This window comes from Octopus sinensis, linkage group LG25 (genome assembly GCF_006345805.1).
Source record: "Octopus sinensis linkage group LG25, ASM634580v1, whole genome shotgun sequence".
Taxonomy (NCBI): Eukaryota; Metazoa; Mollusca; class Cephalopoda; order Octopoda; family Octopodidae; genus Octopus; species Octopus sinensis.
In genome coordinates, this window is record NC_043021.1 from 7,858,805 (window position 1) to 7,877,754 (window position 18,950).

The 18,950-nt window shown below is 37.1% G+C and overlaps 1 protein-coding gene across 1 annotated transcript in view; it reads right to left on the reverse strand.

Moving 5' to 3' along the window:
* LOC115224492 (homeobox protein 2-like) overlaps positions 1-18,950 on the reverse strand; it is a 91,899-nt gene that overhangs the window by 49,324 nt on the left and 23,625 nt on the right. The window contains exons 3-5 of the mRNA XM_036513392.1: positions 11,765-11,836; positions 11,385-11,492; positions 2,822-2,936 (exon numbers count right to left, since the gene is read on the reverse strand). Coding sequence (XP_036369285.1) covers positions 2,822-2,936; positions 11,385-11,492; positions 11,765-11,836 — 295 coding nt within the window. The remainder of the gene's footprint in view (positions 1-2,821; positions 2,937-11,384; positions 11,493-11,764; positions 11,837-18,950) is intronic.

Sequence of the window (18,950 nt, forward strand, 5' to 3'; positions counted from 1 at the left end):
TGTGTATGTACACACATACAACAGGTCTCTACCTATCAAATTCCACTTACAAAGTATTAGTTAGTCCAAGGATAGGGTACAAGACATCTAGCCCAAGGTGCTGTAAGGTGGAATCAGACCCCCAAAACAAACTTTTTAATCACACGGCCATGACTGTGCAGAATAGGAACCACCATTTTAAAAGAGGGATTTGTTGTTTAATTATTTGCCAACTCATAAAAAATTATAAAACCATGAAAGTAAATTTGTGCATTATAAATGATCTAGCAGAAACCAATTCTGCATTGCATATATGGAACAAACACTTCTCATATCTATATAGTTCAGCTTATGAATGACTGTTTTTAAAAAAATTTGTATTTTATTTATTTATTTATTTGTTTATTTATTGCATTATGCTTGCTGGATAAGATAACAACAATGTTCACATTTATCACTAAAACCATTTACAGATTTGAGTTTTAACATCATGTATGAAAGTACAGCACTTATTTTCTTTACTATCAATCATGGAAAAAAAAAAATGTTTTCTCGTTGAGAGACATTCAGTAAAATTGTTTATTATGCTTAGTCCATTTCTGTATAATGCATTGTGATTCATGACCACACTGATAAGATTTCACTTGGATAAGTTCAAGTAGAGAGCATGAGTCACTAGCATATACAATACATTACCTTGCAAGCTAGTTTAATGCTTGACTGTGTTCTGTTTTTTTTTTGTTTTTTTCCTCCCCATCTTCTACTTTTTCAGTCATTGAACTGCAGCTATGCAGGGACACCACCTTCAAGGATTTAGTCAAACAAATTAACTTCAGTATTTATTTTTTAAAGTCTGGTATTGATCTTGTTTTCAAAACTGCTAAACTAGAGAGATGTAAACAAGTTAACACTGGGTGTCAAGCAGTGGTGGACACACGGACACACACACACACACATAATGGGCTTCCACAGAGTTTCTGTCTACGAAATTCACTCACAAAGTATTGTCTGGTTTGTGGTTATAGTAGAAGACACTTGCCCCAGGTGCTGTACAGTGGGACTGAACCCTAAACCATCTGGTTGACAAATGAGCTTCTTAACCACAGCCAAGTGTTTAGATTTTTGTGTCCGATGTTTTAACAAGATAATTTCTTGTTGTTTACGTAAAATTTTCAATAGGTTCAGATATCAACTTATATACACCATCATATAAAGTGTTCATTTCAGAATTGTTAGAGCATCAGACACTTGTCCAAAGCACCATATGGTGGGACTGAATGGAACACCATTTGGTTGAGAAGCAAGATCCTTAGCCACACACACACATATTTTATCTGGTTCTCCATCAACTACAATGACAAGAGTTCCAGATGATCCACTCAACAGAACAGCCTGCTCATGAAATTAACATGTGAGTGGCACTCCACAGACACAAGTACCCTTAATGTAGTTCTCATGGGGATTCAGCGTGATACAGAATTTTTGCCAGTGAAGTGGACTGGAGCAATGTGAAATAAAGTGTATTGCTCAAGGACACAATGCATCGCTAGGTATTGAACCCATAATCGTATTATCATGAGCTGAATACATGCTTGTACAACTCTCACCAACCACTCATCTATTCCTAGTTTCCACATTGACCACCAGATAAGGTATTGGGGGACCTTTCAAAGGCTTTCTCCATGTCAACGAAAGCCAAGTACAGAGGTTTATCTTTGTCTAGGAATTGTTCCTGCATCTTTACCCAAAGCCAGGAACTTTTCAGCAACCCCTCATATGTCTACTTAGAGTACTCTCCTCCTTCTCTCTCTCTCTCTCTCTCTCTGTCCCATGCATCTTTCTCATTCAGTAATATGTTTGCATTTCTATACCTCTCTCTTTTCAGCATCAGTGAGGGCATACACCAATCATTACAGGTGCACTTCTCCCCAACAACATCCTGATTCGTATGATCAGAACTTTACAATTCAAACCACCTCATAACTTTGCCCCTCATATTGCAGAATATTGGCAAAACCTCTCAGTTTCTGCTTCTCCCTTTGCTAACATCTCAGCTGAAACATCATCCGATGATTGCATCAGTATGAAACTCAAAATACTCACACAGTAGTCAATTCAAACATCATCAATCTCATTATCATATTTAAATTTAATATCCATGATCCATACTGGCATGGGTTGGATGGTTTGACGAAATTTGATGGGCCCAAGGACTGCATCATGCTTCATTGTCTGCTTTGGCATGGATCCTGCACCTGGATGCCCATCCTAATGATAACCACTTTACAACATGTATTGGGTGCTTTTCTCATATTACCAGCACTAGTGAGACCACCATGAAAAAATAGCACCCAGAACAACATAATTGATAACCGGTACTGGTGCCACCTGAAAAGGACTCGTGCTGGTGCCACGTTAAAAACACTCAGTACACTCTATGGAGTGGTTGGCATTAGGAAAGGCATCCAGCCATAGAAGCCATGCCAGAACAGACAATGGAGCCTGGTCCAGCCCCTGGCCTTACCAGCTCCAGTCAAACCATCCAACCTATGCCAGCATGAAAAACAGATTTTAAATGATGATGACGATGATGATCTAATTGACATATTAAATAACCTTTATATTTTTCATAAATATTATATTTTTCATAAATATTGCAAGCAATAAACCAATCTGTCTATCTGTTTGTCTATGTATGTATCTATGTATGTATGCATCTATCTAATTATAAACTATGTTCCAAAAGTAAAAATGATGTTATTTTTAGCAGGTTGCTACAAATTTTCAGTGTTATACTATATTTTAGTTGCTGAGATATCATAATCTTAGTAGCGATACTTACCAAGGATAACCTTCCACTCTTGCCCACACAAGTGAACCTTCTGTGTAACGGGTAAAAATAAATTCTTCATCACAATAGTCTATCTCTGGTATGGAACAGTCATTTTGAGTAGCATCTGGGGGTAAGAAAAAGGAATAATTAAAACATACTTGAAAATTACTCTGTGGTGAGGAAAAGACAATAACAGCTCTATATTAATTTTTTTGAGGTACAGGAGATAACTTTGGACATGCTTCTATCTTATTAGAACTCATCTACAAAGAGAATTCATTACACTTGCTGAAGTACTGATGTATGTCTGTATCTTTCTATTAATGGAATTTATATTGACTAGTGTTACCTGTATATAAATGCAAAAGCTATCTTTGATCTATTGCAGGTATGGTACTCATTTTTCATATTCAGGTAAAGCAGGCACATAATTTTCGGTGACCTAGTGTGTGATATGACTGCAGTAAACATGAAGTAATATTTTATCCACACACCACTCTCCTCTCTCTACCATGTAATATGTGACAGTTTGATGTGTCAATGCTTCAAACAGATAAAATCTGTTTGAAGTTTTATTATGCAGACAGCTACAAATGACCGAGTCAGTACAGTTGATAGATTATCACAAGTGTAGCCAAGTGCCCGTTTCTAGGACACTTAAGTATCAAATGACCCAGTCAACAAAGATATAAAAGGGACATTGTGAATAGGCCCAGTCCATAACAGTAATTAGGAAGAGCATTAATATTATTAATTAAGGTGGCAAGCTGGCAGAACTGTTAGCACGCCGGGCGAAATGCGTAGCCGTATTTCGTCTGCCGTTACGTTCTGAGTTCAAATTCCGCCGAGGTCCACTATGCCTTTCATCCTTTCGGGGTCGATAAATTAAGTACCAGTTACGCACTGGGGTCGATGTAATCGACTTAATTCGTTTGTCTGCCTTTGTTTGTCCCCTCTATGTTTAGCCCCTTGTGGGTAATAAAGAACCATATATTATTAATTTCAAATTTTGGCACAATGCCAGCAATTTTGGGGAGGGGATAAGTTAATTACATTTGCCCCCAGTGCTCAACTGGTACTTAGTTTATCGACCTCAAAAGGATGAAAGGCAAAGGCAACCACAGTGGAATTTGAACTCAGAAGGTAAGGAGAGATAAAATGCTGCTAAACAGTTTACCTGGTGTACTAACAATTCTGCCAGCTCGTCACCTTACTATATTATTGACAAGTGTTTCATATGCTTGTGGTACTGAGTTCAAATTCTCTACTAAATATTTCATGCAGATACCCTACTCAAAGATGCAGGCTCTTACTGGTGAGAAAACTCACTTCTTAAAAGACAGAGTATCATGTTCACAGAGACACATATAAATGTAGTTTCTTAAAAAACATATACCATGTTTTTTCCCAAACAAAAAAGTCTCAAAAAAATCACACCAGATCCCATATGCAAAGCAGGGTTTCCCCCAAGCTAATTTCGTCCCTGTCACTCACTACTATAGGCTAATATTAAACAAGACAGATTTTTCTACTTTGCTTGACTTTTTGCTTTATGTTCAGCCGTACTGCTAACTTACTTTTTTTTTATAATGTCTTCTGCTAAAGATATAGTATTTTTGTAATGTTTTGTAAAGTAATGCTACATTGCTTTAATGTGCCAAAACCATTTTTCCCCCCTGAATATGTGCTGCAGAAATTAGGGTGCATCTAATATGCCCATGCATCTTTTATGCCATCAAATATGGTAATACCATTTGTGACTAAAACACATTATCAAATCTTTTATCTTTTGCTTGTTTCATTCATTGGATTGTGTCCATGCTGGGGCACCACCCTTGAAGGATTTTTATTTGAACAAATCAACCTCGGTACTTTAAGCCAAGTACTTATTCTATTGGTCTCTTTTGCTGAACCACTAAGTCATAGGGGCACAAACAAACCAACATCAGTTGTCAGGCAGTGTTGGGGAACAAACACAGGGACACGTACACAATTGCATAGGCTTCTTTCAGTTTCCATCTACCAAATCCATTCATAAGGCTATGGTTGGCGTGAGGCTATAATAGAAGACACTTGCTAAGGTGCCAGAGCCATGTGGAAAATTTTGTACCACATAACCATGCCTCTCTACTATTGGGTTGTCCGGAAAGTTCGTGCCAATTTATAGTAGCTTACCTTTCGACTTATTTTAGAACATGGTTGAGTCCATAAAATAGGATTTGACTACACCTCCATTTAGAGCACAGTTTAAGCTATCTTTTCGTGGAAGAACGTTTATATTCCTATAACCTGTGTTAATTATGTAACCCTTTAAAATGGAAGACAAGAAAGTTCATTTTTGGCATGTGATGCTTTGGGAACCAGAAAAAAATTGCTGCAGCTCGGCTGGGATGTGTTACCCTACCCTCCATATTCACCAGACATTGCTCCTTTGGATTTCCACTTATTCAGGTCTCTGCAGAATAGTCTTAATGGTAAAAATTTCAATTCCTTGGATGATGTAAAAAGATACCTTGATGAATTCTTTGCCATGAAACCAACTCAATTCTGAGAAGAGGGTATTTTTCAAGTTAAAGGAAAGATGGAGACGCATTTTGCAACAAAATGGTTCATATTTGGTGATTAAAAATGTAATGGCAAGTATTTATTGACCTTTTTCTTTCCTTTAAAAATCGGCACAAACTTTCCAGACAACCCAATACTTTTCCACAAAAAATATTCATTAAAGGCGTACATACAATAGAAATGTGCTGCTTTTGCTGTTATAAGTAAAATAAAATGATTGCAGACACAAAAGTCCACATATGCTACATATTATTAGCTGTTAGCATTGTTATTAATGAGTAACCTTGAACGCATCAGCAAAAATAGACTAATGGTACTAATGGCACAGAAATAGCCAATCAAAGAATTGTTCAGTTGTCATTCTTGCCAAAGCCATCATATCTTTGTAGTAAGTCTGGTAAGTATGCTGCTATGATGTAAAGTTGAAAAATGGGATTCTCATTTTAAAATAAGCAAAGGAGTTTGTGGAAGAACATGTAAGATTAAGCTACTTCACTCAACCGCATGAATAACTACAGCACCAAGTGCTTGATAAAAATATCTTTCGGAAATAGGTGTTACTTTAAATATCCTGACTACTCTCAGAAAATGGGCAGTTTGCATATGTGGCAATGTAGTTATAATTGGAGACAAAATAATATACAGGACTCACTCAAACATACATTATAACTGTGAATTTAGCTGAAAATACATTCATTATACTAAGTATATTCATAGTACGTGAGTGCGTGTTACTGATATAAGATTTCTTGTGCTATGTTATCATAATACTTTTTTTTTTGTTTTTACTTATTTCAGTCATTTGACTGTGGCCATGCTGGAGCACCGCCTTTAGTCGAGCAAATCGACCCCAGGACTTATTTTTTGTAAGCCTAGTACTTATTCTATTGGTCTCTTTTGCTGAACCGCTAAGTTACAGGGATGCAAACACGCCAGCATCGGTTGTCAAGCGATGCTAGTGGTGGTGGTGGTGGGACAAACAGACATACAAACACACACATATATATACACATATATACGATGGGCTCTTTCAGTTTCCGTCTACCAAATCCACTCACAAGGCTTTGGTTGGCTTGAGGCTATAGTAGAAGACACTTGCCCAAGGTGCCATGCAGTGGGACTGAACCCGGAACCATGTGGTTGGTAAGCAAGCTACTTACCATACAGTCACTCCTGTGCCTAACAATTATTTTTTCAAAGACACTTTACTACCTTTTTATATCCTCTAGAACTTATAAAAAAATTTTATGGCTATTAGAAATGTCAAATCAACACTAAAGATTAAGAATTTAATTGAATGTGTACTAAATTTCTCCATTTCAAATGTCTTATATAAAAATAACTCTGCCATGAAGAAAATAGTCTGAGTGGTTAAGGTGAAGAACTTGTAACAAAAGTCACGAGCTTAAACTCCCACCATATATTGTAATTGTATGTTATGACTCTAGGTAAAAACACACAGTGAAACTTATCAGGAAATATTTCTTATTTTCACTTGAGAATTCACAGCTGACTAGTTGACATTATGTAAAAATTCTGAGATTAAAATAATTACCATAAAATCACACAAATGTTGTGTGATCTGAATTAAGGCCAAAACTCTTAAATCCTCATGCAGTTTATACAAATATATCTGTAGGAAGGCATAACTACTATTACTTGCAAGCGAGTATGACCTAGTAACATGTGCCTTGCTCTTGCTAATTGTTTTAGGTGTACCTATGTCATCACAAGTGAACACAGAAATTCACTTGGCTCTTCCATCCCTTGATACAGTGGAACACTGAAAATGTGATAGCTGAAAGGAGAAAGGACACACTAGAGTGTTATTCCTTTTCAGCTTGTTATGAAAGAAAGAATAAAGTCGTAGCTACTGTGATAGTAAGTTGCACAATATTATTACAGTTTGGCAGGCAATCATCTGCAGCAAATGGAAGAACTAATCTGATAAATATAATTTAAAATGATAAAATGGTAAAGACCCCACTTTGGTCATGAATGACCACGAGTCTGCACCTAGAAAATTCCCCTCCAAACTTAAAGTCCAGGCAAGGTTGTTTATGGAAGACCAGCAGTTGTCCATGCATACCAGTCTCCCTACTCCACACCACCAATGTTATCCAAGGGAAAGGCAAAGACCAATACAGCTTGGCACCAGTGACGTTGCAACTCATTTCTACAGCTGAATGGACTGGAGTAATGTGAAATGAAGTGTCTTGCTTAAGAACACAACACACAGCCTGGTCTGGGAATCAGACTCACTATCTCATGATTGTGAGCCCAATGCTTTAATCACTGAACCTTGCAACTTCACAATTAGTAGTATCAATTTAAAATGATACTACTTGGAATATTTTTCTCTAGTTCTACAAGAGAAAATGGATAATGGATCCATGATTAATTCTAATGAGAAATAATGTTTAATCATCATGTGTTTGATTTAAAGCCTGCTGCATGTTTTTGGCATGCTTTTACTGAGATGGACTACATAAACTGGTGAGTGAATGCATGGTGGTTAGTTGACCAGGTGTGAAGCTGGGTGACAAAGTACTACAGTCAGTGTGAGCCCAGGTGACGAAGAACTACATTACAGAAGACATCCAGCCATGTATGACTACTTCTTCCTCTCTGGGCAAGTTGGCTTGCTTGGGCTGGTCCTGCAGTTTCCCAACTTAGTTGTTGGAGCTGTGTTGGTGTTGAGATGAAATGAAACTTTGCTCAAGAAAATAATACACTGCTCAGTCCAGAAATCAAACCCATAACCATGTGATTATGAACCTAACACTCTAAACATTAAGCCACACAACTTCTAGAAATATCCAATCCCTCTTCTATGCTCTATGTAGAAAGCATCTTAACACTTGCCTGTTTTCTTAGTTTTTAAAAATGAATTGTTTAGTGATGAAGCCAGGATAAGTACATCTAGACTACTAGATGTCTTGCAAACAACTTGCATATGCAAGTGCTACCAGTCAAAAACTCCGTATACCGGAAGCCAGCAAGTCTATGGGGTCATCAGGAGAGAATACGCGTCGTTTCGGGGCCTACCTCTCGACGGCATCAATGCGCACCGGCCCTCCTCACTGATATGAGGCCCCGCTTGCTAGATCAGCTGGTTATCAAATAAAGCTCAATATCCTTCTAGCCATCGCTCATCATCTCTTTTTAACCAAATCCAGTGGCTAGCCTTCTCCACTGTAGATTGGATATCGGTCATGGTGGTATTGACTTTACGATGAGTTAGGCCTAGCGATAACAACAGTCGTCCCATACTGTGTTCAACGAACCCGCTACATCTGACTTCGATTGCTAAACTAAGGTCTCCAGTTTGTAAAGCCTCAGTCAGAATAAGATGTGCAAATTAGAAAAATATATATATATAGAATTATCACCAACAGCATTAACAGAGCCGGGCATATGTCTTGGAGTGATAGACACAGAAAAGACAGGAACACTTCTTTGGCTGTTAACAAGAAGAAACTTAACTAACATTAATGCCTTTATATTCTTTTCAGCTGACTTGCTGCAGGAAAACTAACATCAATGTAGAAAGTATAAGAAGAGAAAAGAAATTAATAGAAATGTTAGAATCAAGTGAATTAACATGCAAATGAAAGTATTTGTTGTTGTTTAGCCTTAGACTGCCCCTATGTTCAGAGGCATTACACCTGTAACAGCCATCACAGCTTTTTTTTAAGGGTATCTAGGACTAAATTGACAGGGTCAAAATGTTAAATATACAAAAACATACATTTGTAGATACAAAGAAAGCAAGAGTCTTTAGATGTTTTCCACATGGAGCATAGGTGAGAGACTGAATGTTTCTAGCTATTTCAATATATTTGTACAAAGGTCTAGTGATTAGGGTGTGGAGGCTCACAATCACAAGGTCATGGGTTCACTTCCTGGACTGGATAGTGCATTGCTTCCTTAAACAAGGTTTCATTTCACATTTCTCCATCTAAAAACGAGTATCTGCTCAGTGCCAGCGCAGTCATTTTTCCTTCTAGCTGTCACACTACCAATTCAATTTTTAGTAAAATTAAAAGCAACTTCATTGAAGCTGTTTGGCGACATCAAGCATTCAGCATGTGCTGTTTCCAAGATCTGTTTGTAGAGTATAATATCTGGAAAGAGAAATCTATGATACCTCCATGGTAGATGGAGAGAATAGATCCTAGACTGGTCTCAGTGTCAATCATAGGGAGAGAACTCAATGTTATGAAATGAGAAGGGTCAGAGTTAAAAGCAACTTCCTCGAAACTGTTTGATAACATTGAGCATTCAGCATGTACTGTTTCCAAGATCTGTCTGTAGAGGATGATACCTGGAAAGAGAAATCTATGACATTTCCATGGTAGATGGAGAGAATAGATCCTAGACTGGTCTCCATGTCAATCATGAGTAGAACTCAATGCTAGGAAATGAGAAGGGATAGAAGGAGAGAATATGTTTATGATGTACTCTTTTACTTGTTTCAGTCATTTGACTGTGGCCATGCTGGAGCACCACCTTTAATCGAGCAACTCGACCCCGGGACTTATTCTTTTGTAAGCCCAGTACTTATTCTATTGGTCTCTTTTGCCAAACCGCTAAGTAACGGGGACGTAAACACACCAGCATCGGTTGTCAAGCAATGCTAGGGGACAAACACAGACACACAAACATATACACACATACATATATATATATACGACAGGCTTCTTTCAGTTTTCGTCTACCAAATCCACTCACAAGGCTTTGGTCGGCCCGAGGCTATAGTAGAAGACACTTACCCAAGGTGCCACGCAGTGGGACTGAACCTGGAACTATGTGGTTGGTAGACAAGCTACTTACCACACAGCCACTCCTGTGCCTATGTAGTGCATTTTGCTGCAAGCAAGTAACTTTCATTTTAAAAAAAAGAAAAGATATTATCTGATGTGTCCTTTATGCTCTTAATACAGAAGTACAAAAGGATTTGAAGGGTATTTAGCTGCTATTCCTAGCTCAAGTTGGCTCATATTGTTGGTTAGTTATCAAATCAACTGTGATCAAGAGTGCTCTAGCCATGAACAGCTCTCATCTTATCATCTAAGACTACCTTTTACAATGTGCTCACGACTTTTTTTAATGATGATTAGAAGTGACTTCCACAAGATTTGGTTGTTATTTCTGACAGGTCAAGCAACGATGAAGAGGTGGCCTCATTGGCACGAGTGTTTAAACAGTTTAACAGTATCAACATTGTATTCTAATAATCAATAGAAAAACACTAGCAGACCACAAGGAGGATGCTAAAAGTAGAGTGAAAATTAGCAGTGTGCATTCACTCGAATGGCAACTAAGGAGGTTCTGTTCTCAGCTTCAGTTTCATTTTTGTTTCAAAGTCAGTCACAAATCAGTCCAAGAACAGATGCCGACTTGTCCCTTTTGTATGTTGATGACCTGGTTCTCAAAGCAGAAATTGTTAAGATCATTTGATCTTACAAAGTTCAATATAAAGGATATATAGCAGGATGAGAAATATAATTTTTTGTTGTTGTTTTTTTTTTAATATCTCTTTTTCTCCTTTACTTGTTTCAGTCATTTGACTGCGGACATGCTGGAGCACCGCCTTTAGTTGAGCAAATCGACCCCAGGACTTATTCTTTTGTAAGCCTAGTACTTATTCTATCGGTCTCCTTTGCCAAACCGCTAAGTTACGGGGATGTAAACACAAAGCGATATAAAAGTTACTGTCTCCTTGCTTTGACTTCTTGCAAAAGAATGTTACCAACATGCAAGCAGTGTCCTTCATTTCCAATCTTCTGCGAAAACATGTCTGGTCATGGAGAAATATTACCTTGCTTGGAAACAGATGAGGGTTGGTGACAGGAAGGACATCCAGCAATAAAAAATCCACCTCAATAAATTCTGTCTGACCCATGCAAGCATGGAAAAGTGAACATTAAACGACGATGATGATGATGCTGACAGTGATGATGATGATGATATGATGACAATGATGATGATAGAAAAAAATTACCTGGGTTCATATCACAAATCCAGTTATGTGGAATCAACAATGGATCATGTACATCTTGTAACCATCTCCACTTATGGCAGTGCAACTGAGTACACTCCACCCAGGTGCCTATAATAATTAGGAGAAATAATTAAAATTAAAATATTAATTAAATTCATGAAAGACACTGCAGGAATGAATAACATGTGAGTCTTTAAACAAGAGGGAGAGAAAGCAGAGGGAGGGGAGAGGAGAGAGAGAGAGAGAGAGAGAGAGAGAGAGAGAGAGAGAGAGAGAGAGAGAGAGAGAGAGAGAGAGAGAGAGAGAGAGAGAGAGAGAGAGAGAGAGAGAGAGAGAGAGAGGGGTAAACCAAAGGAATTAATATATAAATCAACAATTACCAGATTCATATATATTTCTTGCCTGCATGCACTTTTTCTTGCAAGGTACTTTAGATTTATGAGGAATGGATCCTAAAGGAGAAGCACACTTTCAATATATTTAAAGGAAACAAATATCATATATACATGACAATATCACACATATTCAAAGATAGCTTCGCAAAGACACAAGGTTAAGAGAATAATCATTTATTCATTTATTTAAACTAGATTTTCTTTTCTGTCTAACTTCCATCTCTCTCTCCCCTCCTCTTCCCTCTCTATTGACTTTCATCCTGCACAAAGGAGACATGGAATCTGCAAGCTGCAGTGGAAGGAAACCAACCCAGATGAGAAACAAATCTGAATAAAAATTGATACAGTGTCAAAGAGGCTCTTCTCTCGTGTTAGACAGCCTCTCTAGTGTGGGTGGCAAGATAAAAACTCATTCAGTTGATGCTGTATGATGGCTGATAACAAGAAGAGCATATATTTGTGAAATTAGGAAAAATAATCTCAAGAACGCGACAAACAAATCAATGTTAAACTCTTAATTGCATATGCAAGATGTAGGCATGGTTGTGTGGTAAGTAGCTTGCTAACCAACAACATGGTTCTGGGTTCAGTCCCACTGCGTGGCATCTTGGGCAAGTGTCTTCTGCTATAGCCCCGGGCCGACCAATGCCTTGTGAGTGGATTTGGTAGACGGAAACTGAAAGAAGCCTGTTGTATATATGTGTATATATATATATATATATATATATATATATATATATATATATATGTATGTGTGTGTATGTGTTTGTGTGTCTGTGTTTGTCCCCCCTAGCATTGCTTGACAACTGATGCTGGTGTGTTTACGTCCCCGTAACTTAGCGGTTCGGCAAAAGAGACCGATAGAATAAGTACTGGGCTTACAAAGAATAAGTCGACTAAAGGCGGTGCTCCAGCATAGCTGCAATCAAATGGCTGAAACAAGTAAAAGAGTAAAAAGAGTAATATGCAAGATGTAGGCATGGCCGTGTGGTTAGGAGGTCTGCTGCCCAGCCACATGATTTCAGGTTCATTCCCACAACATGGCACCTTGGACAAGTGTCTTCTTATTTCTTTATTGCCCACAAGGGTCTAAACACATAGGGTCAAACAAGCAGATGTGTGCTGTGTTCAAAAGATAGAGAAGACCTTCAACCAGGCTCCTCAGATATAAATTCCTCTCGGTGAGTAACAGTTCTAGGGTTGGTAGAAAAGGCATATTGTTTCTTATTTCTTTATTGCCCACAAGGGGCTAAACATCGAGGGGGACAAACAAAGACAGAGAAAGGAATTAAGTTGATTACATCGACCCCAGTGCATAACTGGTACTTAATTTATCGACTCCGAAAGGCTAAAAGGCAAAGTCGACCTCGGCGGAATTTGAACTCAGAACATAACATCAGACGAAATACTGTTAAGCATTTCGCCCGGTGTGCTAATGATTCTGCCAGCTCGCTGCCCTGCATATTATTGGCAACGCAATGAGCTAAGTAGACAGCTCATTTCTCCTTAGTTTCAGTTCCTGTGTGAAACACTTGGGGCAAATGTCTTCTACTAGAGTCCCAGCACAATCAATGCATTGCGAAAGAATTACTTGGAGAGAAACAGTAAGAAGCCCATTGCATATACATAAATATACTTTGACAATTGTATACTACTGTTGCACATATCACATATGCTCACATGCATTTATATGCACTAGGTGTGTCTAGTGGTGAAAGTGTTGCGTTCATAATCACATGATAATGGTTTCAATTCATGGACCAGGTAGTGTGTTGTGTTCTTGAGCAAAATACTCCAGAGAGAGAAAGAGAGAAAGAGAGTGTGTGTGTGTGTGTGTGTGTGTGTGTGCACGCATGTGCATGTGTGTGTGTACAATCTGGCTACAAGCACTGACATCACTATTAGCAGCTCAGATGCAACTGGTGATGTTTGTTGATATTTTCTGTCAACAAATCATAAGCCAGCTCTTCTACACTTTCAAATTTCTCAAGATAAAAAAAAAAATACCCTTTACTTGAAAAACTGGTAAGAGTTGGCAGCAGTATCTCACTGTAAAAATCTTGTTTCAGTTACCTCTAGTCTTAGTCACACAAGCATGGATAAACAGACATTAACCCCTTGCAGAAGGATTCAGTACTGACAGTCTGTACTGTGTATTGGTATTAGGCTGTTCAGTAACTACAATATGCAGGGCGGTGAGCTGGCAGAATCATTAGCACACCGGGCGAAATGCTTAGCAGTATTTCATCTGACATTATGTTCTGAGTTCAAATTCCACCGAGGTCGACTTTGCCTTTCAACCTTTCAGGGTTGATAAATTAAGTACCAGTTACACACTGGGGTCGATGTAATCGACTTAATCCCTTTGTCTGTCTTTGTTCCCTCTATGTTTAGCCCCTTATGGGTAGTAAAGAAATAGGTATTTCGTCTGCTGTTACGATCTGAGTTCAAATTCCACTGAGGTCGACTTTGCCTTTCATCCTTTCGGGGTTGATAAATTAAGTACCAGTGGAACACTGGGGTCGATGTAATCGACTTAATCCCTTTGTCTGTCTTTGTTCCCTCTATGTTTAGCCCTTATGGGTAGTAAAGAAATAGGTATTTCGTCTGCTGTTATGTTCTGAGTTCAAATTCCACCGAGGTCAACTTTGCTTTTCATCCTTTCGGGGTTGATAAATTAAGTACCAGTTACGCACTGGGGTCGATGTAATCGACTTAATCCCTTTGTCTGTCTTTGTTTGTTCCCCTCTATGTTTAGTCCCTTGTGGGCAATAAAGAAATAAGAAACAATATGCCTTTTCTACCAACTCTAGATATATAATTTTTCACACAAGGAATTTTAGAGTGCATTTACATATTCTTTTCAGTGTGGTATATTTGAAAACAGTGCTGCACAGAGCGAGACATTGCACTGCTCACACACATAGTGTTTCAAAGTACTTAGTACCGTTTCCCATCTGCAAGAGGTTAAATGAAATGAAATGGAAAACAACCAGTAACAAGTTCCTCTCTCACTAGTAGTGGCAGTGTGCAGTATCTTGGACAAGACAGTTAACTAATCCTGGCATGTCTGGCAGTAGAGCATGTCAGTTAAAAGATAAACAGAGTTGATTGTGAAAAGCAGATTTCACTATAGGCTGATCTACAGTTTGATGGCATTATAGTGTAGAGAGTAAACCTTTTGAATGAAATTATGAAAGCCCACACATACAAAGAAAAATCAATTTTCAAGAAATTTCAGGATCAGGAACTCTATTCCTAAAGCAATCATAAAATATTTATAGTTTATTTTGTTCTATCAGATAATTTTATTCATTCAAAATGTTCCATAATCTAGCCATTCTATATTTGAAGGAAGATGTTGATGTGGTATTTAACATAAGGCTTGCTTTTCTTCTTTCTTTTTTTTTTTTTCTGGATAATAACTTTTCTAAAAGCTCTTAATTTCTAATAGCATTTTTATTTATTTATGTATTTCAGTCAAAGTTTCTATCAGGTAAACCAACATAAAAATTTACAGTTTTTCAGGAAATGTATATAACTTAATCAGAACCACATGATTCTGTGTTCAGTCCTATTTCATGGTACCATGATCAAGTGTCTTCTACTATGATCCTGGGGCTGACCAAAGCTTTGTGAGTGGATTTGGTAGACAGAAACTGAAAGAAGCCTGTCATATATATATATATATATATATATATATATATATAGGCGCAGGAGTGGCTGTGTGGTAAGTAGCTTGCTTACGAACCACATGGTTCCGGGTTCAGTCCCACTGCGTGGCACTTTGGGCAAGTGTCTTCTACTATAGCCTCGGGCCGACCAAAGCCTTGTGGGTGGATTTGGTAGACGGAAACTGAAAGAAGCCCGTCGTATATATGTATATATATATATATATATATGTGCGTGTGTGTGTTTGTGTGTCTGTGTTTGTCTCCCTAGCATTGCTTGACAACCGATGCTGGTGTGTTTATGTCCCCGTTACTTAGCGGTTCGGCAAAAGAGACTGATAGAATAAGTACTGGGCTTACAAAAGAATAAGTCCCGGGGTCGAGTTGCTTGATTAAAGGCGGTGCTCCAGCATGGCCGCAGTCAAATGACTGAAACAAGTAAAAGAGTAAAGAGTAAGAGTATATATATATATATATATATATATATGCATATGTGTGTGTATGTGCGTGCATGTATATGTTTGTATAGTATATCCGTGTGTGTATCTCTGTGTGTTTTTCCCCCACCACCACTTGACAACCGGTGTTATTTACATCTCTACAACTTAGCGATTCATTAAAAGAGATTGATAGAATAAGTATCAGGCTTAAAAAAATATTCACTGGGGTCAATCTGTTTGACTAAACGCTTCATGGCAGTGCCCCAGCTTGGCTGCAGTCCAATGACTGAAACAAGTAAAGAAAAAAAAATACAAAAAAAAACCTCTTCCCATCGGTTGTCAGTAATAATAATGCCAGTAATGGTTTTGTTTACAGCCTAAAATGGAGGTGGAGTAATATATTAATCTGATTATCATACCTGAACCACCCATGTAATTGTTATATAAAGATATAATCTTACATAGAGAAAAAGGAAAAAATTTTTCATTCTTGTTTATCCAGCTCATTCATAATAATTTTGAGTTGTTAAACGTGTATGTGTTTGTGCACTTCATTATCTATATAAAAAAATAAGCTTGTTTACACACTTTTTCTGATATGTTTAAATATGCAGGTACATGTCAAGAGAAAACTGGTGGTTTATTTCTCATGATCTACAGAAATCATGCTAGATGAATGAACTTAAGCAACTAGGATCTTTTTACATGCAAAGTTGTCACAAAGAAATTAATATATTCAGACAGAAGAAAACATCTATTTCCTGATATAAAATTGTTTTGATCTCAAAGGCATGACCCATGATCTGTTTTGGGAAATAGCTTTTACTTTCTACAACAGTGGAATTAAAGCTTTTGGCTCCTCCAAAATTACCCCTCAAAGAAGAAATATTTATAATTTTAATCCATTAAATAAATAATCATGTTCATTATTTTCCAACACCTAGCCAATGAAAAATACCCTAAAACATACCTACCACGCAACCACTACTGCACCTTATATATCCAAATAAAAGAAATATTGCCTTTGATTTGCCAACAACAAATTAAGATGTAATCCAAAATATCATTTTGCTATAAGACTTAATAATAATGCTTGAAGTATATTATATTAGTAATTACAAATTTTGACACAAGGCCAACAGTTTCAGGGGAGAGGAGTAAGTTGATTACATAGATCCCAGTTAATAAAGTAAGTACCAGCCTGACCGGTACTTACTTACAAAGGATGAAAGGCAAAGTCAGCCTGAGCAGAATTTGAACTCAGAACATGAAGACACGCAAAATGCAGATAAACATTTTGCCTGGAGTGCTAACAATTCTGCCAGCTCACTGCCTTGTATAGAATATTATTAATAATAAACATGTATCCACATAGATCAATATTTAACAATAATTCAATTTGTTGTTTTATTAAATTTTGCTTAGACAAATTGAATAATTACAGCGCTAATGAAATGTTAACAACTCTTGAAAATTCTTGAAGCTAAAATAAATTTAGACATAAAAATGATTGCAATATTTAACCCTTTCATTACTGTATTTATTTTGAGATGCTCTGTGTTTCTTTCAATTTAATTCAAATATAACTTTTACTCTTTTACTTGTTTCAGTCATTTGACTGCGGCCATGCTGGAGCACCACCTTTAATCAAGCAACTCGACCCCAGGACTTATTCTTTTGTAAGCCCAGTACTTATTCTATCGGTCTCTTTTGCCGAACCGCTAAGTAACGGGGACATAAACACACCAGCATCGGTTGTCAAGCAATGCTAGGGGGACAAACACAGACACACAAACACACACACGCATATATATACATACATACGACGGGCTTCTTTCAGTTTCCGTCTACCAAATCCACTCACAAGGCTTTGGTTGGCCTGAGGCTATAGTAGAAGACACTTGCCCAAGGTGCCACGCAGTGGGAATGAACCCGAAACCATGTGGTCGGTAAACAAGCTACTTACCACACAGCCACTCCTGCGCCTAACAAAGAATTTAGTAAAAGAACTTAGTTATCATTAAGCTGGTGTTAGGGAACATAAATTGTGACTAAGGTTTGGTGGAAGATTTTAATTCAAAACTTACAAAAACAAGACATTTGTACTACAGAGCCAGAGCTGGTTTCAGCCGGGTTGGTATTGAAAGGGTTAATGCAGTCAGTATTACCACCAATGATATTAAATAATAATCAATGACACTAAATAATAAAGTTATACACTGTCCAACTGAATACAATATCAGCATCTTAGTTCGTGAGTGATAGAAGTTTGAGGTTCAATATAACATATTTTGAACTTTCATATAAGATAAATTTAGACAAAATGTTTTGATTCATTTGCCTTTTCAAATAGGCAAAATTTGCATCTTTCTTTCCTTTTTTCCTTTTTATTAAGATAAGCTCTTTCTTCAAAAATTGCACAGATCTTTTATATCATCAGCATATAGCATTTTATTGAAGTAAATCAATATTTCCATATATAGCTGGCAGAATCAACAAGAAGGAAGTGTATTTCTTACTTAAATTGTTCTATTTTTGATTAATCTACCAATCTCTTCAAGGAAAGTAGAATACTTTTAGAAAGTTAAACATTCTAAAAATTAAATTTATTCAAGTATGAAACCCTATACACCAGTTCTCATTGATTCTAAAAGCAGTTCAAACAATAAATTTAAACCTATGTTAGTAAGTACACACAGCTATACCATGTATTTCCTATTTCAAAACCACATCAAACCACATTCTTTATTTATACATAATAGTTAATGTACAAGTCAAATGCTGCTATTGGAATCTACAGATCAATAACAATAGCACTTAATTTTTAATACAATACCAGTACAGACATAAATTCAAATAATATTTTTTGAAATACTAAATTAAAATTACCTGCAGCAAAATCATCTGATAAAAAAACTATATAAATTGGAAAAACAATTGATTAATTAATTCATTATACAATGTTGTGTTACTAAGAAAGACGTCAATCAAATTTCTCTTCTTAATTGTTTTATGTCAATTTTTGCTTCATATTCATTTTCAACATGCAAGTATTTTCCT